The sequence below is a fragment of the Cervus elaphus genome, chromosome X (genome assembly GCF_910594005.1).
Source record: "Cervus elaphus chromosome X, mCerEla1.1, whole genome shotgun sequence".
Classification (NCBI taxonomy): Eukaryota; Metazoa; Chordata; class Mammalia; order Artiodactyla; family Cervidae; genus Cervus; species Cervus elaphus.
Genome location: NC_057848.1, coordinates 40,663,407 through 40,690,155, shown reverse-complemented (window position 1 = coordinate 40,690,155; position 26,749 = coordinate 40,663,407). Strand labels below are relative to the sequence as shown.

Sequence of the window (26,749 nt, the reverse complement as noted above, 5' to 3'; positions counted from 1 at the left end):
ATTCTGACACAAATAATTTGGTGTGGCTGAATCATAGGGTGTATAGCGATCCTGCTGACAGTTGTGTGTAGGACAGCGTAGAGGGCATAGAAAGGTAGCCAGGGAGAACCTTAGGAAAAGGAGATAAAGATGTGTTTAAAAAAAGGAAAAAGAAAAATGTTATGTGATGAATGAGAGAAAGTCAAGGATTCCTGTTTGTCCTGGAAATCCCTCCCTTTCTTCCTCTTACCGTTTCCAACAGACACTCCCCGGGTTGAAGCACAGGCTCAGTGGGCAAGTCAGTTTCTCTTGTGGTCCCTATAACATCTAGCTAATGCCTCACCCATGATATTGCTCAATAAATATTGGTTGAATGTTTGATCTGAGGTACTTGATTGTACCTTTAAGAGTAGTTAACACAGTTAACAAAATCGGTGTGTTTTTCTAAATCACTGTTTGTAAAAGATCTAAGCCCTTGCAGTGGATTACTGAACATTTGGTTTGTATTTATTCTTTATCTTACCCCAGCAAAAGCTTGTTTGCTGTTTCTTCCTGAGTTGATGAGAGAAAACATTTCCTTATATTGCTAGATTTCCCTTGCAGGTAAAATGGTCTATGCCCTTACCTAAAGCCTTTTCTGGGCTTCCCAGGTGGGTCAGTGGTAAAGAACGTGCCTGACAATGCAGGAAATGCAGGAGACGAGAGTTCCATCACTAGGTCGGGAAATGGCATGCCACTCCAATATTCTTGCCTGGAATATCCCATGAACATAGGAGCCTGGTAGGCTACAGTCCATGTGGTCGCAAGAGACTCAGATAAGACTGAGTATGCATGCAAAGCCTTTTCTAAAACCCTAATTTCTGCAGTGGAAAATCTAGTTCTTCTTTGTCTTTAACAACCACAACAGTTTCTAATGGTACTAATACACTCACACGTGTACTATTAATAGTAATAATGAAAAAACAGGCCAGGGAACATCAGGGTCCCTTTACTTAAGATCACTCCCAAGCCCTATTTTTGAAATTTCTGTAGTCAGAGCTGGGGTTTCTTTGGAGTTAAACCTATTTTTAACTTTTTTTTTTTAGTGGTAGAATAAGACAAACCTTTGTGTCCTTCTTTCTTAACAAATGTGAAGGGACTTGATAATTAGAATGCTTGTATTTCTTAGAGATGCTTTGGGTTACAATCAGAAAGGCCTTTTTAAAAGAGAGAACCAAAACATGGAACACATTTTGAACAGACAATTACACAAAAGAATTACCAGTTTTTTCCACACAGTGCTCACTGTTAGAGTTCAAAGGCAGAAGAGATCACCAGTTGGGAGGAATTAGTAAAAACTCCAATATTCAGCCAAATAGTGGGTTATGCTTTGAAGGAGGTATTGGGTTTGGGTTGCGGAAGGGTTAGAGAAGGAAATGGCAACCCACTCCAGTATTCTTGCCTGGGAAATCCCATGGACAGAGGACCCTGGTGGGTTGAAGTCCCTGGGGTTGCAAAGGGTCTGGAATGACTGAGCAACTAACACTTTCTTTCAGGGGAAGGGGAGGAGAACTACCTAGATTGTGTCGTATCAAAGACGAGGATATGGAAATGGGAAAGAGGGAAGGAATTCAAATGACAGGGAATAAACTACTCCAACTGAATTATTGGTGCGGCAAATTATTTTCCTTCAGACTATTTTTGCATGCTCATTAGTGTTTTTCACACGCTCATTAGGCTAGCAGAACAAGATCGGCACGATTGTTCAGGTGTTGGCCTTCATTTGAACTGCACTTTAGATCTGTGTACACAATTGTTGAACTATTATAAAGTCAGAGTGGCAGGGCCCTTAGAGACCTTTAATCCAACTCTCTCACTTTATAGGTCCTGGAAACTGGCATCCAGAAAGAAAAGACTTGTTCTAGCTTACACAGTGAGTCAAACATTTGACTTCAAATATATCTTTGAAACTTAGTGGTGAAATTAACCTGCCAAATGCTTGAAAGAGGAAAGTGTCAACTGGCTGAGTACCTTATTGTACTTCCTTTCTCATAAAAATCTCCAGCATCTGGAAAGGTGTTCCTTTCGTTAGTTGGGTCACAGCTGTTCCCTTGCCTCTCTGTATACTTAACAGACTTTCTTTATTGAGTGAGGAAAGGAAATAGTCACTTAGCAGCTTTGAAATGCTGAAAGGGGCCTTTATTATTAGAAATCAGCTACTTTAATTTGGAAACACAGTAGTTAGATTCTGAGTTGCAATTTCTACATCATAAGGTGGCATTTTATTCTGTTACCTGCAGCTGGTGGAGAAAGGGAACAATTTCAAAAGTGAAACAGTGAAAGACCTTGGAGAATGGAGTCTCAGTTCCAAGGATAAGATTTCCTTAAGGTCTTTTGCCCAGAAGATCATCCTTTCCTCTTGAAACCATTGAGGTAGATGGGTTACAACTGTTCTGTGGGACTCAGGTGGCGAACTGTGCCGAATTGGTATCTTCAATGAAGCCACTGACCCAGTGACCACAGGGGAGATTCGTAAGATAAATATGAGGTCTAAAACCTATCCTTAGAATAGATGGCCAATGAGAGAAATGAGTCCTTGAGATACTCATGCATGGATAGAATGCAAGAAACTGCAAAACCTACCTCAGGTCCTATAGAAATGAGCTCCAAGTGCTACTATTCCAGTACTTGAAGTGCAAAGCATGACAGGGAGCGTGGATCGTTCTGATGAAACTGGAGGATGGGTTCCATTCAGTGGAATAAGAGCTGTATAGATTGAATAGACAAATGAAAAATGACAGAAGTAGCTGACAGTTAAGAGAAACAGCAGTACAAATGAAAACAAAACCAGCCTTAGCTGCTGCAATACCTCTTGGACATTAGAAAGGAGACTTAGTAAATACAAAAGCTTTCTTAAAGATAGCTTTTATTTCAGCGTTGTTATGAGCAGAAAGTCAAATAGCTTGGAGCCTTGTGAGTAGAAACAAAGTTCTTTAGTGGGGTGGTAGAACTTACTGTGGTTATGTCTTGATGTCAGACTTCCAGCCTGGTCTCTGCCACTTCCTACCTCTGTGTCCTTGGACAAGTTCCTTCACTTCTCTGATCTACACTTTCATCCTCAGTGAAAGAGAGATAATAATAGGATGTATGTTGGGGTTGTTTTTGAGATTTTATTGTGATTGTACATAGAAATTATGTAGCATAGTGTCTGGCACAGAGGAGTATGTAAATACTAAATTGTCCTTCTATTTCTTTTCCTCATCTTTACTGATATTGACCTAGTTTTCAATGATATTATTCTTTTGGCTCTGCCACATGGCATGTGGGATGTTAGTTCTCTGAGCTTTTATTTGGTATAACTCTAATGCTACAGAAAATTGTAAGAATGATACTGAGATTTTCTCTATATCCTCCACTCAGCTTCTCCAATAGACATTTGTTAAAACATTGGTTCAATACTATTATCTAAATTCCAGACTTTTCTTGAATCCCTTCTAGTTTTTCCAGTAATGTCCTCTTTCCCTTCCAGGATGCAGTCCAGAAGACTGCATCATATTGAGTTGTCATGCTCCTTAGTCTCCTTTGATGTATGATAATTTCTTAGATTTCTAGTTTTATTCATGACTATGACATTTTTGAAGAGTACTGGTTAGGTATTTGTAGACTGTCCCTCAGTTTTACATGAAATTTGGAACTGAAACTTTGCCTTTAGATATTACTCTTCTGTTAGTGAAAAAGGGACTGGTGATTAAATGAAAGCTTCACTTTAATACATTTTGTAAATTAGATTTAGTAATTAGACTTTGTCTTATCCTTTTATCAACCATTTTTAGCACAGTGCCTAGTATGTGATAGGCATGCATATATTTTTTGAGTGAATAAATCAGTGTTTCTGATTTTATTGTTTCTAATCAGCGGTAACATATTCACCTGCAATCTTAGGTAGACATGGAGACATGTGTTTGATCCCTGGGCTGGGAAGATTCCCTGGAGGAAGAAATGGCAACCCACTCTAGTAATCTTGTCTGGAAAATTCCATGGAGAGGGAGGAGCCTGGCATGCTCCATGGGGTTGCAGCTGAGCAACTAAACGTCAATGACACCAAGAATACTATTCATATTTTAACTCATCTCTTTGGTGATGCAGTTTTAGTTTTGTAAGAGCCCCCTCAAGCCTTATCAATAAGAAGTTCATAGGTGATTGATTGAACTCTTTCACCTCTGTCCTGTGTGAGTCTGAGAATTGAGACATATACACATCACACACATTTGTTTCCCAACAGGAATGATCACTGATTTCAGTTTTGGCCACTATGATTTACACCTGTATGAAGATTTATCTTTAAGATATTGGAAGAAGAGACTTCCTCTTGGTACAGTGGTTAAGACTCCATGCTACCAATGCTGGGGGCACAGATTTGATCCCTGGTCGGGGAACTGGAGAACTAAGATTCCTAATGCTGTGTGGCATGGCCCTCTAAAAAATGTTGGAAGAAACTGAATGGAAAATAGAATTACAAAACTGCGTGTGTTCCAGGATCATAGAATGTGATAAAATAGGATATGAATGATTATATAGGGTGATTATCTCTGCAAGTGTGTGCACATACACGTGTATGTCTATCTGGGGATTAGTATGTTTATTGAAAATGACTTAAAGGATACACATTCAACTCTTAACACTTTTTCCTTTGTTAGTAAAGATGAGTTTGGGGACCAACTTTTTACCTTTGCCCCATTATACCTTTTTCTCCCCTCATGGTAAAAGTGAAGAAAAGCATTCTGAAAGAATTCATGAAATTATCCCTTTACTAACAATAACTACCCCCAAAATAGGAAATAGACAGTTTTGAGATCTTAGGGAATAACTGAATTTAGGCTGACTGATGTTTAGACAGCTGTTGGAGAACTCTGAATTTAGGATTGCTGAATTTAAATATGCACGGTACATGCAAATATCTACCTGTTGCAACTAATTTGCTCAGAGCTCTGTAGGTAGAAGGTGGGGAATATCAAGAAACAGTCCAAACTACTTCATGCTTTCATGTCATAAATCAGAGATAATGATTACAGGTAGCTGAGACCCTTTTCCCCACCCATAGCTGAGACCTTCTCTCAGAACTGTTTCTACATGATCCCACATATGGCCAATGGAGGCCACAGCTGGAACGTGCTTCTGTCATGACATTTGAACCTATTTACCAGCTTTGTGCATAGACTGTCTATGGAGAGAAGCAGGAGGGATTTGGTACTTATTGCATTCCATCAGTGGTACTCACTCGTGGTATACAGTCAGAGGGAGCACAGAAACAGTGATTATGTGAACTGAAGCCTAAGGCAAGGGATTTGGAACAATTAGTTCTACTTCAGGGTAATTGCTGCCTTCCCCACTTGCTTTCTCTTCCATGTCTGCCTTCTTTGCTCCATGCTATTGTTGGACAGTGCCCACACAGAAGGCAATTAATAATGGAATTCGTAATACAAAGAGGTCGTAAATGATAGGGTAGTGGTTTATTTAATCTAGTTCTTTTTTTTTTTTTGATTCCCAAATAGCTGTAACTGGAAGAAATGAGGCAAATAATTTACAAATCTGATGAATTTACAAATTCATTGATTCATCAAGCTTTTATTTTGGGTGCCTGTTAGGTCCCAGACGCTGTGTTAGATGTGACCGGAAAAACTGATGGGAACATTGGCTCTTTGCGCTCAGAGATGAAGGAATCCTTTATTTCAGATTAATTGAGCTTTCTGAACCAATGATAGTTTGATGCTGAGAAATATATAGCAAGACATCTATTTCTTTTTCAAAGTCAAAGTATTAGGATCATGTGGTCCGATTTTGCTGAAATAAACTTTTATACAACTGATGCACAAATTTGAAATCTAAGTGCATGCAGAGATTTACGCCAGCCTGTCTTTCTACTCCAGAGTGTTACTCTGCCCATATTATATTTCATTTCTGATCTGGCCTAACTGAATACCTGTCATCATACTTCATTCCCGGTGCTTATTTTTTACACAAACTGCTTATAGCTGCATGGTGCTTGAGGTTTTAGGGCCTCCAACTGTTGACTTTCTGTAATCTTACTCAGAGTTTGGAGAGCAATGCAAGCTCTCTATTTGCACACCAGAGTAGGGATCCATTTAGTTCTTTTCATCTGGCTCTTTGAACTGTATTGTGATTATTAAGTAGGGAAAAAACCACTTTCAGGATCTTTAAAGTACAATAAAATGTAAGATACATTAACTCCTCTGCAAGGTCAGATTTGCATTGGTAGCCTCTCTTTTCTAGAATAGTCAACCTTGAATCAAGAGGTTGGCAGGAAAGAATTGTGAAGGTCAGGACTTGCTGTGTGAATCCCATGCATAAGAACCATGCACTTAACATGTGAGGGTCACAGTACTACACTGAGTCATCTTAATATACACTTCTTCATAAGTATGGTTACTGGTTGACCTGTAGCAGTTCGGGGAAGACCGGTAGGGAAAGAGGACTGTTAGAGGCAGGTTGGATGACAGCAGAAGATACAGTTGACAGGCTTCTTGTAAGGAGGAGACAGAGAAGCGTGGAGAAACCAAGAGCCATATTACAGCACAGCACAATAATTGTAGTTCATAATGATGGACTTCAGTCATGGAGGAAAAGTTAAATTATGTTCTATGAGTAGTAGTCTTTCTTGCCAATATTGTTCAACTTTCTGAGCTTAAGATGCAAACCTTAGTTATCTGTAAAGCATACCAATGTTGAAGCATTTCATTTTTTTCACAGTCAGGAATATAACTATTAATTGCTCTTAGAGATGATGGATCCCATCACTTGCTTATCAATGGAATCAAATGATTCTTCTCCCCAATTTTTTATACTGCACTGGATTGCCCATTACGTCCAGAGATGTTAGAGGTATTGTGAAGTTCAAACCAATAGACAATAAGCAACCATGAGCATTGTTTGTTTACCATGGCATGCCCTACATCTAACACAGTCTCTAGCCATCAAAAGTGTGTATATATGTGTACATGTGTGTATATGTGTAGATGTGTAATGTAAATATCTCATGGGACAAAAGGCAAGTTGTAAAATCAATTTTAGTATGTTGTACCTTTTTAACGTTGAGTATAGAGTCAGCTGTTGCTGCATGCCTAACAATAACTTAATATTTGTGGCATGCAATAGTACTAGTAATTTTGCTCACATGTCTATGGGTTGGTTTGAGTTCAGGCAACCTAGGCTGGGCTCAGCTGGGTGACTCTTAGCTGCAGATTGGGTCTGAGTCTTCTCTCTGTGTCTTGGACTAGCTCATTAACCAGGGTTACTTTATCCTGGATTTTGTGGAGGTGCAGGAGAACAAGCAGAAGCATGATAAACATGAGGTCCCTCTTAAGGGTTAGGTTTGAAACTTAAACTCTCTTCAACCCTTAATCCACTGGACAACGCAAGCCCAATATGCACTTCCTGTAGGGGGAGGAGATATAAATCACAGGGCAAGCAATGGGTATTGGTAGGCATGATGAAGTAGGTTCAATAATTGAATCTGAAACACTTAGAGATTACTGAAAGTAGCTCAACAAGACTTGAGGCCGGGTACCTGTGATGCCTATTATGGGGCAATAATTGGATCTTTTTGCTTTCAAAAGTAACAGCACACTGAGATACGGGTCAGGCTCCAAAAACAAGCTATCCATATAGGATTGAAAAATTTCCTCCCAAGTCTTGATCTTCTATTTTTTTTTTTTTTTGACAAAGGTTCTAGTAATAGATGATCAACAATAATGCATCTGTAGCCCACAATTTCTCTATGCCCGATGAATAGCCCTAGCACAAATATTATTGTATCCAGGAAAAGAAATGATGTCAAGCAGATTGCTATTTAGCCTGTGATTATGTCTCATTGAACATTAATGTTCAACAGGGGGTAATGTGCTCTATTCAATGGAAATTAGAACACCAGAAAACACCTCTTTGGGTGGAAGTGTGTTGGATTTCATGACTGTATCTTTCTTGCCTGACAGCTCCGCATGCTAAGAATGAATCATTATCCTGCTGTTGAACATGTATCATCTGAGATATTACCTGGCACCAGTAGGTGCATTAGTATGAATTGGCACTTGGAGGGTAGTCACAATGTTTGCTAACATGTCTCTTAACTCAATTTAGTTATATAGATAGGTAGGTTAGATTATTTCATAGCTGAATTCCCACAAGTCTCTCATTAAAAATACTGTAACTGAAAACATGTAGAGTGATTTTATTAACACTCCCACCTCAAAATTAATTATTTCTATCCCTTGGCTTCCTTTTAGAGGATGAAAATGGCACTGTATATTCAAGTTGAGCATAGTCTAAATATCATCAGAAATGGTAGCCCTGCTGGGCTGTAGATACATTCAGGGTAGGGGGTTCTTAGCATGAAGTCCACAGATGAATGTCAGGGTTGTGAAACAACTGCTCGTTTGCAGATTATGAATCTATGTAGACATGTAGGAACATCTTTCTCCAAAGAACATCTATAGCTTTTATCAGAGTCTTTTAATAAGTTCAAGATATGAACAAAATTATGTGCTTGTCTAGTAGAGTTTGCATTTGTTTTCCTGTTAGGCTCATTTTATTTTTTTTATTTTTAGTATCCAAAACGTGTTTATTGGGATGGTCTCCGATTCATCTTGATACAGGGTGCTTTTACTGCTGCTTCCGTCTGAAAGAGCATCCTTCTGTAAGCCTTGCTTTTCCTCCTGTAGGCTGGCAGAGGACAGTAGAGCAGCCAACACACAAAGCTACTGTTTGTGCATGGCTAAAGACGGTGGTGATTTTATAGCATCCTGGGCATTTTACATCCATGAAATAGGAATTGGGGCTCTGCACCAGGCGCTTCTTCTTGTGTTTCCTCTTCTCCTCTTCTGGAGAGGGATGAAGAAGATCCTTTGCGAGAGGCATGTTCTTGTGAGGAGGTTGTCACTGCCGGAAAAGCTGTTAGGCTCATTTTAAAGGAGTGATGACCAGATCATACTGTGTCCTCAGGAGGGTTATGTGGGTGGTTAAGGAGCCTGAAAACCATGCCACTTAGTGAATGGTGGACTTAAAGGCAAATATTTGGTGTGGAGGAAGGAAAGCTGATTGAGACATGATACAGCTGTCCTTCTATATTCAAAGGGCAGTTATAAGGCGAAGTACTTGCCTTGTTATTTTTCTAGAAGAGTAAGAGGGGAGATGTGATGCACCAGATTTCAACTCAAAAGTGAACTTATTATTTACCTTCACAATTTTGGGGGGAGATGGGAGAGCCAAACCATGTGTGGTTTCTGGGATCTTCATTCTCCAACCAGGGATTATACGTGGGCCCTTGACCATGACAATGCAAAATCTTAACCCCTAGACTATTAGGGAATTGCCCCTTCACAATGTTTCTACGTGTAAAGCTAAAATAGCTGGGTGTTAGGGTGGTGTTGTTGACCTAGGCCTGTTCATGCTGTCCTATCCAATGTGCTTCAGTTCTTTGTAAGTGGCTTTCCTTTTTCTTTTTGAGAGATGGCATAAAGAATGCGTTCACTTCAAGTGTATGTATAGATGTGAAACCTGACTTTTTTGTAATACATGAAATCATAAAATTTAAATATTAGACACAATTTAAAACTGATCCAGTTCCCCCATTTTGCAGATGGTGAAACTCAGGTGTCTAGAGTTTGCTCTCCATTCAAGTTTACACAGTGAGTAGTAGAACAAGGGCATGTCTGCTGTTCTAAGTGCCTTTTGCAGACTTCCTTTTGCCTTTTATATTACAAAAAAAGGGGGGGGGCAGGAAATAATTAGAGGGACACAGAGCAGTTTGGAATAGAAAAGGAATTGAATCTTGCTTTTCTCATTAACTTCTTCAATCTCTTTCTTCTTGGAAATCAGGTCTTTTACCTCTTCCTTTTTTTATACAGATGTGCCCTTCTCTTTTATAATGTTGTGTATTTGCTGGAAATTGATATATGCAAATGCAGGATTGATATATGCAAATGCAGGATTAGAGTTGACATAGGGGAGGTATCCTGCCAATATCTAAATGTTGCAGACTTTGGATTATCATTTGAGGATGAATTAACTTTGAAGGAAAATTTTAAGAGAATTGCCATGGAGTCTTGACAAGAAAAGTAAAAATCTGATCTTGACAACTGGTTATGTGTTGACTCTGAGTTTTAGGTAAAGCGTACTTGGGAGCCCCTGTACATATCTAATGGATCTATCTGAAAGTTAATAAAAATTAAAATTATGACATCTGAAAGGCTTCTAACTTGACCCACTCAACACTGCTTCACTTGCAAGTTTTCAAAAGAACAATATAATTTTGTTCAACTCTTTGCTGGTTTCCAAATGGCCTTACCATTACAGCTCACTTGAAAATATTTAAGAAAATATGTAAACAAAAATCAAGATACCATGTAATAGGTGTCTTATACCCTAAAAATATTCTAGGGCGAATCTTAATGGTAGTGAGATTGGAGATAGGAAGATACCTCTAGTAGGCACTTGCAAAAGTTCAGTTGAGGGTTCAGAGGGCTCAAAATAGGGAAATGTTAATGGTCATAGAGTCCTGAAAAGGCAAAGTGCCTAGGAGATGTAGTGATCATCGATTAAAGGGAATCAAAGAAGAAGAATCTGGTTCAAAGCAAGGTTTTCAATTGGTAGATGATGTTTTTAATGCATGTTATTAATTACTCCCCATTCTTCCAATGGCATGAAGCACAAGGGTATCAATTTTGCAACAACGTGCATCAGGACCCATAGTAGGAGGCAGAATCTCACGGATGGAAGTGGGGGAAGTTTGGAGCCCATAATGGAGCAAGACCACACAAACTAGTTAGAAATACATTGTCCTCAATCATTCTGCCACATTCTTGTGGGTCTACTTTGATGGTCTCAGGTCCTTGGCCCTATTTTGCAAATACCTAGATATCTGGCCCACTCCCTCATTCTAAGGGGGGGTGGGCGCTGCTCAGTATCCCAGTGAGCCTCATAGCTCGCTTGGGGAGTTAGACTCCAAGGTAGAAACTCTGCTCCATCTCTGCTTTGGTCAGAGGGAAAAGCTGACTTCTGAGAGCCTGCTCAAAGCATCAGCCCTCAGGAAAACTGACAGCGTCCCGGGTATGTCCTGCCCACGTCTCACCATAGAATCTACAGCCTTTATGCTAAAGCATAACCCAGATCCTCTTTGAAGGGGGCTTCAGGTAGAACCAGCTCAGCATCTTGCCAAGGTCGTGTCTTCTCCTGCTTTCTTCTGTGTCTCCTGGGTCAGTGGAGGAGGAGATAGTGCGCCAGGAGCAGGTGGTACCATGGCACCTTAGCCTGGCCCCTTGTGGGAAGCTCTCCTCTTATCTGGGGATGTCAAATCATGCTGTCTGTGTCAATGCTGCTTCCATTTCGACAGGCAACCATCGTGTATGGAACCAGGGTAAGAGCAAGCTAAAGCTCTGTCTTTTCTTTCCTGCTCAAAAATGCACATGAGAATGAACGTGAGTGCCATTCTTGTGATTACAGCGACGGTTTTTAAATCCTCTCTAATTTATATTCTAACTAAAATTGCTCACAGACTCTGGTAATTTATTATTAATAACAGATGATCTCATCTGATGCTTCCCTCCCCCTCTTTTCCCTTAGAGTGCTTTGCTGCTCTAAAGTTCTGAAATCCCACTTGTCAGAGATCTTAGTTCCTAACTTGGGGTCAGATTCTTCAGCTTTCAGGTCCCTGAACTCCATCTTCAACTCCAGTTACGACCCCTACCCCTCACGTCTTTTATCAGAGGAAGAAGGTTATAAGTGTAGTTATGTGTGCTTTCGGCTTTGTGGCCTCTTTGTTACACAATGGGCTTCCCAAGTGGCACTAGTGGTCAATGTGGGCTGAGAGTTTTTGGATGATTCGGTTCCTTGAGTTGGGATGCTTTCTCTTTGAAACCACACAGCAACCTTGTAAAGTTGTTTCTTCCTGTGCCCATTTCAGGGAAGAGGAGACTGAGGCTCATTGAAGTTCACAAACTTTCCAGTGATCACAAAGATGGTAAACATTAGATTAGAACTGAGACTCCAGTCTTTCTGACTCCAAAACCAGAGTATCTATTTTTTGACTACATGGTCAAATTTGCCTGATAAGGGGAGACGGACAATAGGGTTTGAGATGGGCCTTCAAAAACAGATACAATTTTAGGTAGGAGGATGGAGAAAATAGGGTATTCCAAAAGGTGAAAGCAGAGTCAGCAAGGTCACAGAAGTGGCAATGCCAATGACTAACAATGGTTACTGGTGAGACCATTCTCATTCATGGTTTTAATGGAGAGTTTGGGTTAAGGACAAAAATAAAAGGTTAGAAAAGGACGGCTGTTGGTCCTTGAAAAGTAAGCCATGTACTTGAAATGTGATGCCAGAAACCACAGTGAATCTTTTGTTCCCTGATTTAACAGGTGGGGTAGGGTACTGTGAAGAGAATTAAAAGTCTGTATTTGGTAAAATAAACTACATGAAGCATTCATTACGTTATTCTATACACTTAAATGGAAAGAAAGTTGATACATGACCCTTTAGGGATTCTGGGGGGTCTGAGAGCAGGGAGGATCAGACTATTTTCTGAGATTTTTGTGAGACAAATAGCAACTGCATTGAGTGGAGGCTGTCTCTGATAAAGGCTGATCTGTTTTTGAGAAAATAAATCTATAATTTCATTCTTTGATTGGATTTTAATCAAGAGAAACCCTGGAATCAACCCCTTTTCCTCTATCACTCTCTGCCAGGGTGATTTGTTTACAGCTAGGTTTTGAACTGGCGAGAGTGTAGGGAGCTGTGGTTCTCAAACTTTCATGGGCATCAGAATCATATGGAGATCTCTTAAAGAACAGCCCTGTGGGTCCCTCCTCAGGGGTTCCCATGCACTAGGTCTGGGGTCCACTTCAGTTCAGTCGCTCAGTCATGTCCGACTCTTTGCGACCCCATGAACCGTAGCACTCCAGGCCTCCCAGTCCATCACCAACTCCCAGATTTTACCCAAACTCATGTCTATTGAGTTGGTGATACCATCTAATCATCTCATCCTCTGTCATCCCCTTCTCCTCCCGCCCTCAATATTTTCCAGCATCAGGGTCTTTTCAAATGAGTCAGCTCTTCTCATCAGGTGGCCAAAGTATTGGAGTTTCAGCTTCAACATCAGTCCTTCCAATGAACAGCCAGGACTGATCTCCTTTAGGATGGACTGGTTGGATCTCCTTGCAGTCCAAGGGACTCTCAAGAGTCTTCTTCAACACCACAGTTCAAAAGCATCAATTCTCCAGTGCTCAGCTTTCTTTATAGTCCACCTCTCACATCCATACATGACTACTTGACAAACCATAGCCTTGACTAGATGGACCTTTATTAACAAAGTAACATCTCTGCTTTTTAATATGCTGTCTAGGTTGGTCATAACTTTCCTTCCAAGGAGTAAGCGTCTTTTAATTTCATGGCTGCAGTCACCATCTGCAGTGATTTTTGGAACCCAGAAAAGTAAAGTCAGCCACTGTTTCCACTGTTTTCCCATCTATTTGCCATGAAGTGATGGGACCAGATGCCATGATCTTCATTTTCTGAATGTTGAGCTTTAAGCCAACTTTTTCACTCTCCTCTTTCACTTTCATCAAGAGGCTCTTTAGTTCATCTTCGCTTTCTGCCATAAGGGTGGTGTCATCTACATATCTGAGGTTACTGATATTTCTCCCAGCAATCTTGATTCCAGCTTGTGCTTGGGTCCCCGTAATTGGCATTTCTAACAATTTCTAACACATCCCAGGTAATGTTGACGTGGCTGTTCCATGGATCATATCTTGAGAATCACTATCTTATGCTGATTTCTCCAAGGACCAGGATCTCAGAATCAACTAGATGAAATGAAGAAGACCCTTAGCTGATTCAAGGCAGAAGTGAGTGGATGCTTTGACAGAAATGTCTTTGGAGGAGGGCTCTATTGAGTGGCATGCTGGATCTTAATTCCCTGACCAGGGATCAATCCTGCATCTCCTATGGTAGAAACAAGGAGGCTTAACCACTGGACCACCAGGGAAGTCCCTGACAAAAGTGTCTTATGTCCTGTAAATTGACAGGTGTGGATTGGTAACAGGGAGATTACATTATGGGTTCTTATGGAAAGCAGTTCAGTAAAATGGAATGAATACAAGGCTTTGTGTCAGACCATCTGGATTCCAATCCCAGCTCTCTTTCTTTCAGTCCTCACCTCTAAAACAGATTTAATACTATACAGTTATGTTAGGATTGCTGGAAGGATTAAATTCAACAATCCAGGTTAAACTTGGATGTCTACTTTGATTTGATAGTTGACAAACTGCACTTTTTTGAAGAAAATGGTACTGAAGTATATATACATTTTTTGCAGGTATAAGTTGAATGGGATGACTTTTGCTTGTGCTTTACCTTCTTAAGTGGGAATATTCATTAGTTGCCCTGAAAGTTGCCTCCTTTTTTGGCTTTGATATCTCTGTAATGTCACAGCAGATTAAGATGGTTTTGCAGATATCCTCTATGACAAGGAAATGAGCATTTCTGAATTTCTGCTTTGGGTTGGACTCCTTCAAATTGGAATAATTTTGAAGTGCAAGAAAGGTCTCTGTCATCAAATGTCAAAGCAGTAGCTTTTTATTTTCTGTCTTTCTTGCCCCTTTTAAGAATAAATTGAGGGAGGAAAACATTCCTGCGAGCCAGCCAAGGCCTAAATATTTGAGGTATAAGGTTAGTTTTTTTCAAGGAGCAGCAGCTAAGTGCTCACTGTTGGATGGTCTAACAAACACGTATAGACTACTATAAGTATTTGGACTACTATATGGTTTGGACTCAGCCATCCCCACAGTAAGAGCTTGAATCTTGGTGTCTGGGTGGGTTGATAAAATCCTTAATGAGCCTTTGGACAGTAGTTGTCTGCTAGTCTTTCTCTACTTTAGTAAGCACCTTGGCAAGTCAGTGTTCTTCCATGAACCCCTGAAATCTCCCTACTCAAATATGGTGTGTGGACCATCAGCCTCCGCATTCCCTGAGAGTACATTAGAAATGGAGAATCTCGGGCTCCACTCCAGACCTACTGAGTCCGAATCTACTTTGAATATGGCCCCTCAGCAATTCCTAGGTGTGGTAAGTGCTTCTCAAGGTGACCTCTGAGGTCCTCTGAGGTCTAATCTTTAGGATTCTAAGGAAGCTTGTAAATATTTTCCCTCTTATGTTTTGTCTGAACTAATTACTAGAGCTGATCTTTCTGTCTCTGTTTTACTTTTCTCCTCCTCTCCACCTAACACTGATCTCTTTTTCAATAACCAGTTCAAATGTCACTTCCTTTGTGAAACCCTTTTGTCTTCTTGATTCCAGTATCATTTCATTTGTTCTTCTAAAATGGTAGGTTACCACATGGCATTCTACTGGAACATTCTACTGAATCATTGTCCTTGCCAGCCTGGCAATGAATTCAAATAGGCTGGACAACTTTTAAACAAACATAAATACCCAATCCAGGCCCATTAAACCACAATGTTTGGGAGTCAGGAAGGGTATAGCCTAAGCCTAATCATTTTTTAAAATTCCCTGGTTTAATTTGAAATGCATTTCTGATGACAGCCACCATGAAGAAAAAAATGAGCTGTATGTCAAGATTTTCTTTCTCCCAGGCTCTTGTTTTAAACAGATATATGTTGTAGTGAAGGGTGAATAGTTCACTTGTTTGTCTTTTGTAATATCTCTTCAGTTTCAGGTTCTTGTCTTCATATGTGAGATCTTTTAGAAGGCCTGGCAAATGATTCACATTGAATACATATTAGTTCTGTGATTGTACCTTTTCTGAAGGCTCTGGGAGTTGGCGATAGGCAGGGAGGCCTGACGTGTTACAGTCCATGGGATCACAGAGTCGGACATGACTGTGACTGAACTGACTAACTGATGAATGTGTGTGGGAGTGGTATGTAGCGTATGAATGAGTGTGAGCCAGTATGAGAACATACTGGCTTTTGCATATGGTATCTCCCCTTTCTTGTGGTTGAGTGTGAGCAGGTGTGAGAAGTGTGCAGTTGTTAGAATCTGGAATTTGTGTGTTTGTTAGTGTGTATATTTGTGAGTCAGTCTAAGTGAGTGTGAGTGTATATAAATGTTAAGTGAGACAAGTCACTGTGTGTTTGTGTGCGTGTGTGTGTGTATGAGTGATGAGCAGAGGGAGAGGCTCTCAAACATCTTTTTTTCCTCCCAGTTCATGATTCTGTTCCTTATATGCTGTCTAAATCAGGTTGTGCTGGGGAGTGGGGCATTCTTGAATCAGCTTCTTTGTTGGGTGCCATATATTCCTTTTGCCAAGAAGAAGTCATTTTTGTTGACCTATAAATTAGTTCATTCACTAGTATGGAAATATGGTTTTATAGGACCAAGAGCAGCTTATGCCCGAATACTCTTTTCCTTCAGCTCGAAACAAAGAAATAATTGTGGTTTACATGTAGTCATAGTCACTAGTATATGCCAGACTGGGTGATGGTCTGTCCTCATCAGACTTTGTTGTTGGCGTACATTGGGTTGAGGAGAAGGACTTTATCAATCGATGCTTAAGAAGTCATGAAATGAATGCACACACAGTCTGTGTGGGTGTTTGGCAGCAACAGAATACTCTCTGATCCACATATGTGTCCACCTGGTCAAGAAACTCCTCTGTGGTTTCTTGCTTAAGTAAAAGAAAATGGGGAGACCCTTTCAACTAAATGTGAACTGGTGGGTTGTGGCAATTAGCCAAAGTTTGGTCCCATATATTCTGTTAGATTCAGCATATTCAGAAATTGGTAGTGAGGAGTTTTGTGGTTTGGGATTATCTGAATAGTAATCCAGGAAAATATCACCCCAAATGTTTCTTTTTTGGCATTCCAGATGAATATTTAATTATTAGCAATGCAAGTTACATATAACCACAAAGCACTTTGTTGAGAATTATCATGATCAGGCTTTCGAAAAAGACTTAATGAAATTAATCACCTTGAGAAATAGAACAAAGGTCCAAAATATGATTTTACCAGTAGCCAAAGTTTATGACTCTTTTTATACTCTACAAGAATTTCATGAGACAGGTAGAAATGTGAAACATTTATATTTCATATGGGTTTATTTTTTCCAACTTGATGTTAGTAGTAAGGATACAAGCTTTTACTGTATTTTACTGAATCCCATTAAACTGTTTCTGCCTGAATTTCATGAAGACAACTTCACACGGGAAGATTCCAGGTCTTATATACAAGAAGGAAGAAATGAGAAAATATCAGAATACCAAACTTGCTGCCAATATTTCTTTCCTATGCTGCAATTAGCATTAAAATGCTAGGTATATGTAGTCTAGAATGTTGACATCTTGGCCAGTTCCCAAATTCAAACTATTTCTGTGAGAAGCCTGCTTGCTTAGAACTTGGCGCTATAGGAGGCCAGTGATGTTGCCTGACATGAGATGGGCGTGAGTGTGCGTGCACGTGTGGAAGGTGTGAGAGAATGTATGTTTTTAGAAATCTCTAGCCCCAATATTACAGATAGTTTTGGCACCAGCATGCCCTGTTCTGTATCACAGCCAAAGTATCCAAAGCTATGAGTAGACATAACCATCTGTGATGTGCAAATGAGAGCATGTGTCTGCCTACTAGACCTCTCCAGAGTTTTGTGTAGTTTCTAAGGAGGCATGCATTTGAACCAAGTCACTGTCCTATTTCCTTGGGGAGAGAAGGTAACATGTATAGAGAGATTACTCCAGAGACAACGATCCTAAGCGTCAGACACAGATGAAGGTGGATGGTAGAACTCACTTGGTACACCAGGGTGCCATGCCCGTGCATGGTGGCATTAGGCTTTTGGATAATTGGACTTTGGATATCATGAAGCATCTAGTCCACATTTTGTCTGCTTGGAAGGAAGCTTAGCAGAGAAGAGACAGAAAGACCCAGTTTTAAATTCTACCCTCATTATTTACTAATTTGTGTGACCTTAAGCAAGTCATTGAATTCTAAGCTTTCATTTGCTCATATGTAAAATAAAGGTAATTAGTCATTACCATGTAATTATCATGTAATTGTAGGTTGTTGTAAGAATTAGGAAGTTTGCATATATTGATTTTTTGGTCTCATTCAATAAATGAGAATTATATTATTATTGAGTCATTTGCCGTGGGCAGGCACTAACTTTCATTGCCCGTGGGAGTGAAAGGTTGTTGCTGAACCACAAAAGATGCTGGGATTCTTGGCCTCCGGAGGCGAATTCAATCCGGGGCCCAGATGAGGCTTGATCGCTCAGAGCTTTTGTGTAATAAAGTTTTATTAAAGTATAAAGGAGATAGACAAAGCTTCTGACATAGACATCAGCAGGGGGCAGAAAGAGTGCCCCCTCTCTAGTGTTAGCAATGGAGTTATGTACTTTTAATTAGTTATTACAGTGAATCAAAAGAATGTTTGGGGGTTGTAAAGACCTTACTAGACCCACTCCCATAATTTACATTTTAAGATTACAGGATTAGCCAGAAGGTTTTTTCCCAGAGACTGTCCTCAAGCAGGATACATTATTGTTATATAATCCTAAGGAATGTAGAGGGAAAAAACATTTGTCCTTTCCTCCTCCTTGAGAATTCCAGATCCCTCTCTCCTTTTGGGCCCCTGGACTTCTTATCAACCTGCCTAGGAATTGACCCTCTCGGGAGTGACTTCATTTAAAGGAGCTATAATCTTGCGACGGGCAGAAGTAATAACTGACTTCTATTGTCCCATACTATTCTACTATTCTTTTTGCAAAATTCTTTAAAATCTTATTATTTTTGTCTTTGCTGGGTCTTAGTTGCTATGTGCAGGCTTTCTCTAGTTGTGGCAAGTGGGGGCTACTTGAGTCCCGGTACACAGGCGTCTCACTGTGATGCTTTCTTTAGTTGTGGAGCATAGGCTCTAGGCACATGGGCTTAGCTGCTCCATGGCATGTAGCATCTTCCCAGACCAGGGACTGAACCTGTGCCCTCTGCATTTTCAGGTGGACTGCTATCTACTGTGCCACTTGGGAAATCCCTACTATTTTTATAAAGTCAGTTTCTTGTTATCTTACTGGTTCTGTGGCGCTCATTTCACAACATTGTCTGCTGTCCTCATTCATTCATCATTCTGCACTTGAGACTCATGGCATCTGAATATATTTTTTTTTTTTTTTTGCCTGTCTTTTTGAAGCTATATCCAATATTAGCTGGCTCATGTTTTTTGGTGAGCTAGAAAATACCCTCCTTCCTCATACCTTTACTTCTATTTGCTCGAAAAGTATTGTAAGAAATATATATTTCAGTCGCTCAGTCATTTCCGACTCTTTGCAATCCCATGGGCTGCAGCATGCCAGGCCTCCCTGTCCATCACCAACTCCTGGAGCTTACTCAAACTCATGTCCATTGATTCAGTGATGCCATCCAACCATCTCATCCTCTGTCATCCCCTTTTCCTCCCGCCTTCAGTCTTTCCCAGCATCAGCGTCTTTTCAAATGAGTCAGCTCTTCCCATCAAGTGGCCAAAGTATTGGAGTTTCAGCTTCATCATCCGTCCTTCTAATGAATATTCAGGACTGATTTCCTCTAGGATGGACTGGTTGGATCTGCTTGCTGTCCAAGGGACTCTCAAGTGTCTTCTCCAACACCACAGTTCAAAAGCATCAATTTTGGAGCCCCCGCAAAATAAAGTCAGCCACTGTTTCCACTGTTTCCCATTTATTTGCCATGAAGTGATGGGTCCGGATGCCATGATCTTAGTTTTCTGATGTTGAGTTTTAAGCCAACTTTTTCACTCTCCTCTTTCATTTTCATCAAGAGGTTCTTTAGTTCTTCTTTACTTTCTGCCCTAAGGGTGGTGTCATCTGCATATCTGAGGTTACTGATATACATAAATATGTATATATTGTGTTATTGGTTTCACATGGAGTTGTACAGTGCACAGAATGCACAACTGTATACAGTAGCCCACTCTTTCAGCATTATTTAACCACCCTTCATTTCAGTCGCATAGAACCTCCTATTTTTATTGTTCTCTGTATCCGTCCCACTACAGGCGCTCATACCTATCACACTGTCCTCTCTCATATCATGTATTAATTTTCTATTGCTCTTCAACAAATTGCCACAAATTTAGCTGTTTAAAACAGCATCCATTTAGTTCTACAGGTCACAAGACTAAACTGAGTTCTGTGTTCTAGGTCTCAGAATACTAAAATTAGGTGCTTGCTGAGCTAGTGTCTTATTTGGAGACTCTGGAAAAGAATCTGCTTTCAGGTTCATTTTTGACTGTAGATGGTAGAATTTAATTCCTTGTGGCTGTCAGACTAAGGTTTTGTTTCCTTGTTTCCTAGCAGGAAGAGGCCACTCTAAACTCCTAAATCCGACTGTGTTCCTTGGCTTGTGACCCCCTCCAATCTTCAAAACTAGTAACAAGTTCTCCTTATGCTCCAGTCTTGCTGATCTCTCTTTCTGCCACCAGCCTAACAAAGCTCTTTGGTTTTAATGGGGACACTTGAATAGATTGGTCACAAACAGATAACCCTCTTTTGCCACATAAGATCATGGGCGTGGTACCAGGAGATCGAGGTCATGGGGACCAAAATCCTGCCTGCTTTATCCTTCATTCCCCTTCACTCAATCCTTATGTTGCTTAACTTCATTTCATAATCAGTCTGGACCTGATTGTTCATCACTTCAACCATGTTCTGCTATTATTCTTTATTTTTTCACCACTTTGTTCACCTTACCCATCCGGGTAACTTTAACTCTAGGGTGGTATGACCACCTTTCTCATTCCTATTCCTAAGCTGCTGAGAAAGGTGGGAATTCATGATAATATACAGTTATAGCTTTTAGCGCTGTCACTTTATTTCTGGATTATTGTAGTAGTTCTTCAATTCCAAACAGCCCTCCAGCCCATCTCTCCCATGGCTGCTAGAGCTATTTTTCTCAAATGCTATTCCAATGATGTCAGTGTGTGTTTAAAATCATGTAATGCCTTTCCAGAGCTTTCAGTACAGAGTCTTGACAGCTTATGATGGCATAGAAGGACCTTCTGGAGAGAATTGCTTCCCATCCCTCTAGTCTTGTCCCTCATTGTTCTTACATAGGACAGTCCCCTCAAACTCTGTCAAAGTACTAGTTCTATTATCCTCTGTTTATAACATGGTCTCACATGCTTTCATGTGTTCTGCACAACTCTTTTGCCTTCCTGACACACCCGACCTATTGATTTTCTTTTCTTCTGCTCATACTTCAAGGCATATTTCAGAATCTCCTTGACAAGACTTCTCTGTATCATATATTTTCTACTGGCAAAGTCATTTACACCTTCAATTGAAAACTCATCATCAAATCACATTGCATTTCTGAACTATAAGAGCTCTGAAGAAGGGGACTAAATCTCATCCATATTCTTCTTCCTTTTTTCTTTTCTTCTGGCTTGGAAAAGGAGGTTAGCACATAATAAGCACTCAGTGTTTGGTTAAATAATTGGATTTCTTCTCAATGAAAAGATACAGGCCAACTTGTTTGGGCTATTCATCATCTGAAATAAACCTTCCAAATAGACTTTAGTTCAAGTTATGATTGTCATTATGAGTTAAAGCTACTGTGATTTTTAACTCTATGAAATTTAAGCTTTTCTTCAAGAATTAATTCATCCTTTATCCTATAACTAGTATGGGTTGAGTGTTTATAAGAGAGAAACAGACTAAAAGAGCCTGTAGTACACGTCTGTCATATTCTTTGGTCTTTGGTCATAATTAAAACTGTTAATTAGGTAATCGTTCTGCCATCTGGTAATTCAAGTTTTATTGAGAAACAATGAGGTGGAGTACTTTCTGTGGGAAATATCAATAGAAATTTGTTTTTAATTCTCCTTGGCTTTTTGGTGTATGCCATGACTGCTTACCAATATATTTGTTTTATTAATAAGATTTTTACAATTTCCTTTATCATGCTAGTATTGTATCTTTTCATTTGTTTCTATCTAAAAGACATAGATGAATATAATGTCTGGAGGAGCTGATTTTGAATGATCACTGTTTATTCTAGATGTCAGAATAAATCCTTGCCTTTGTTTGTAGTGTGTTACATTGATAGAAACCCTGAAGGAAATTGAAGGCTGTATATAGGAATTCCAGTAGAATTTTACCACTGTCAATTCTGTATATTAGCTATGGTTGTTTGGGACTCTGTATTTTTCTTAATGCAGTTTGATAAAAAGTCATTTATCAGTTTGATAAAAGTCATTTCCCCAAATATAAGTAATTTGACTTGTTTATTTTTCTTAAGTGTTTATATAGTCTGTATCTGGTCTTCTAATAGCAAACATAAATGTGATTTCTGTTATACTTTAAAAATAGTAATTTAAACATCTTTTTGTTGAGAATGTAAGTTTATTATATAAAAATGAAATTAAATCCGACATATTAGGTTATACAGCTAACTCAATTATTTCCTATCTAGAAAAAAACGGTGGCTTTCTCTTGCTCTGTTAATTCCCAGACATTCTTCAGTTAGAATGCTTTTTTTTGCTGTCGATTAATTTCTCCTTTGTACGTAAATTTAAGAAGCTTCTCCTGTTAAATTCTCAAAAGTCTCTGGTAAATGCAGGTGTTCCTGCAGCTTCTAATCACCTGTAGTCTGTCTTTATCGAATTCCTCATAAGCTAGTATTTTGGAATGATTCTCCATACCTGGGAAATGGACTGTGGATATTATGGAAGGGGTATTATTGGATAATCAGTGTTATGAACAACTCTTCTTTGAAAGTCAAACTGCTCCTCAGTACTGGGTATTAAGAATGAATGAAGTTAGAAAATGAAATTAGATAAGGGCTCAGCAGATTAAGCAGTGTACATGACACTTTTTTCCTGAATCCAAAATGGATAAAAATGATAGTATGAAATTAGAAAGTTGAGTCCTTTTTCCATTGTGCTATCTTATATTCAAACTTGAGTGATACATCTGAGAGAGAACCTAGGAATTATTTGGGCTTCCAAGGTGGCTCAGTGGTAAAAAATCTATCTGCCAATGCAGGAGACAGGGGTTTGATCCCTGGGTTGGGAAGATACCCTGGAGGAGGAAATGGTAACCCCATTTAGTATTCTTGCCTGGGGAATCTCATGGACAGAGGAGTCTAGTGGGTTACAGTTCATGGTGTTGCAAAAGAGTCGTACATGACACAGAATCTAAACTACAAACAACTAGGAATTATTTGGTTTACCCTGTCGCTTTAAGTATGGACTTCCATGGTGGCTTAGACAGTAAAGAATCAGCCTGCAATGTGGGATTACCGGGTTCGATCCCTGGGTTGGGAAGATCCCCTGGAGAAGAGAAAGGCTACCCACTCCAGTATTCTGGCCTGGAGAATTCCATGGATTGTATAGTTCATGGGGTCACAAAGAGTCAGACACAACTGAGTGAGTTACACTTTCTTTCATTTCATCACTTGAAGTATGGGCTTGCCTTGTGGCTCAGCTCTTAAAGAATCCATATGGTTCCATCCCTGGGTTGAAACCATTATTTATCAGTCAGACACGACTGAGAGACTTTTACTTTACTTTATCACTTGAAGTAACTGAGACCCAGAGGGTTGCAGTGACTTGCCTATGATCATATTGCTAGTGAACCAGAACTATCCTGCTTTCTTCCACACCTGTGTACTTTTTTTTTTACTGTACTGTGTTGAGTTTGTCTATTTGTTTTTCAACCCCTGACACTGTAACAAAAGTAGAAACATTTGAATGAAATGAGAAGTCACTTCCTTTTAAAAATCATTAATATATTTCCATCCTCCTTGGGTGTACCCCATCTGTAACAGCTGAGGGAATTAGCTAGTGACATGCTTGGTTCTTCAGATAGTCTTGCTACTTTTCAAAAGGAATGATTTGAGAAATGCTTTTTACATGCTTAGTAGAGTGTGTAACTCTGGTTGGTGAGAGAAACCTCTTTTGTACTGTATGAGAGCTCCTTTGTTGCTTTACACTGTAGACCTTTTTAATGGAAGGAAGTGGGGAAGGACGCTATTATGCTGTTTTACATTTACAATTCAGAATTATGTCCTTGGTGGTGCTGAAATAAATTTCATGATGGGATATTAGGGAGCATTAGGCCTATTTGGGAAATTATTTATCAGTCTATTTCAAGCCTTTCTATGTTTTTTTTTTTTTTTAAAGTGATCGAATAAAAGAATATGAAATAGTGTACAATGAGTTTGATGAAATCTGGTAAGTACTTTTGGTTGCTAGGGCAACGTCCTCTTTTGTCTTCGATTAATGTGACTTCCCTCTATGCAGCTTGACTTCTTGAAATCAGATATTTATTTTTAAAAGAGAACAAGATTCCCGGCTTATGGCAAAAGATAAGTCCCCTAGCTTTGACTTATTTAACTTGAATCAAATTGAGATGAAGAAGAGCCATTGTGTTCACTTTGCATGGATAGCCTGAGGCAAAATGGTTAAGTGGGCTGAACTTTGGCTTTTGAAGTCTTTGTCCTTTTGGGTGTCTCAACCCTACCTCTTGGTGCCCTTGAGCTGCCTTGTGCATGCCCTGTATGATATCCACCCCCATCCCAGGCTCCAGGATTGGAATGTACTTCAATGTCACCCATACTCTCCACCCTGGTCATAATTTAGTTATCCTCTGCCCATTCTTTCAAACACGGTTCACTGTTTACCAAAGAGAGAACTAGCTGAAACAGTTGGGTTTAACAGACCATTGGTTTTTTTGTTCATGTACTTTGCTCCTTAGTTTCATCCTCATGAAATTGTTTACCTCAGATTGGGACTTGAACCGGTGTGCTGGGACTCGAACCCAGCCAAACCCCAGTTTGGCACTCGAACCCATGTGGGTGGGACTTGAACCCAGATAAAACCCTGCTTGGGGCTCAAAACCAGCCACAACCTTGCTTAGGACTTGAACCCGCCTGACTGTGACTGACACCCAGCCAAAATCCAATGTACCTGGTTTCAGGACCTAATGGAGCTCAGGTTCTTGATGTCTTATCGCAGAAATTCAGTGAGAGACAAAGTGGTAGGTACGAAGTGGATTTATTCAGATTCAGAGAGAAGCACATTCCATAGAAAGAGTAGGGGCCATCAGAGCGGGCAAGTGCTGCCTGGAAATGTGGCGAGGTTAGTTTTTATAGGCTCGGTAATTTCATATGATAATGAGTGGGAGGATTATTCCAACCATTTTTGGGAAGGGGTGGAGGTTTCCAGGATTTGGGCCACCACCCACTCCTTGGTCTTTTGACAGTGCCTTCCTGCTTTTGAACTGTGGTGTTGGAGAGGACTCTTGAGAGACCCATGGACTGCAGGGAGATCCAACCAGTCCATCCTAAAGGAAATCAGTCCTGAATATTCATTGGAAGGACTGATGCTGAACCTGAAACTCCAATACTTTGGCCACCTGATGTGAAGATCTGACTCATTGGAAAAGACCCTGATGCTGGGAAAGAGTGAAGGCGGGAGGAGACGAGGACGACAGAAGATGAATTGGTTGGATGGCATCACTGACTCGATGGACATGAGTTTGAGTAAGCTCTGGGAGTTGGTGATGGGCAGGGAAGCCTGGCTGGCTGCAGTCCTTGGGGTTGCAAAGAGTTGCACTCTACTGAGTGACTGAACTGAACTGGAGCTGTCATGGCACTTCTGGATGTGTCAGTTCACTTGCTGATTGAGGATCAAGGTCTAGTCTTGTCTTCCATCTTGGTCCGATTTGCTTCTAATTGGTTTATGTTGTGTCTTTGTGCTATGTTATTCTTTCAGAAGTTGTGCCCTACCCCTTTCCCTCGTGTTATACTTAGATATAAATTTGTTTTACTGTAGCAATACTGTGGCCCTGAGTTTTGAACTCAGCACCATCGACAATTTAGGCCAGATAATTAATTCCTTGTTGTAGGGGGCTTCTCGTGTGCATTGTAGGTTACTTAGAAGCATCCCTACTTCTACCCAGTAGATGCTAGTAGCAATTCCTCAGTTGTGTTGACAGAAAATATATCCACAGATTGCTTAAGGTCCCCCAAGGATTCAAATAGCCCTCAGTTACATGGTGGTCCAGTGGTTAAGATTCTGGCTTCCACTGTTGGGGGCATGGATTTGATCCCTGGTCAGGGAACTAAGATCACATGTGCTGCTTGGCTAAAGAATACAAATAGTAAAAATACTTAAAAAAAAAAAGAGAGAAAGAGAATCACTTTCGCTTTATCCTAGGGAAACCACTCTCTAATGATTTCAGTGGCTGCAGACTAGGTAGCGAGAAGATATACATGTGCAGACATGAGAATATGTTTATATATTTTAAAGATGTAGTTTTAAACCTGTTTGTGCTTAACATAGTTGACTCCCTACTCTTAATGTGCATAGGGTCAGGGTGCTTATACTCCTGTTGCCTAGTGGATTTTAACATTATTTTGAGATATAATTTTAAGTTTATAGCTTTTTGAATTTGATCAAATATATACTCTCCTGTAACTACCATCCAGATCAAGATAGCTAACACTGTTACTATCACCTAAAGTCCCCCTTTCCAGGCAATGTCCTTGACCCGAGATGGAGACGACCACTCATTTGCTTTGTGTTACTATTGGTCATTTTTGTCTTTACCAGAACTTTCTATAAACAGAACCATACCCTGTGTATTAATAGCTGTTTGTGTCTGGCTTCTTTGACTCACCATAATGTTCCTGAGGTTCATCCACATTACTTCATGTATAGGTACTTTTTTTTTTTTTTTTTTTGCTGAGTAGCATTTCATTGGATAATACACT

General features: G+C 40.0%; 1 protein-coding gene and 1 long non-coding RNA gene across 2 annotated transcripts in view; one reads left to right on the top strand and one right to left on the bottom strand.

Moving 5' to 3' along the window:
- The window catches only part of LOC122689185, a 376,442-nt gene that overhangs the window by 177,627 nt on the left and 172,066 nt on the right, over nt 1-26,749 (top strand). The gene's annotated exons all lie outside the window — the stretch shown is intronic.
- On the bottom strand, nt 8,580-8,918 carry LOC122689182 (40S ribosomal protein S27-like). Its single transcript, XM_043895385.1, has one exon. It carries the CDS (start codon nt 8,887-8,889, stop codon nt 8,635-8,637), a length of 255 nt encoding a protein of 84 aa, XP_043751320.1. The 5' UTR covers nt 8,890-8,918; the 3' UTR covers nt 8,580-8,634.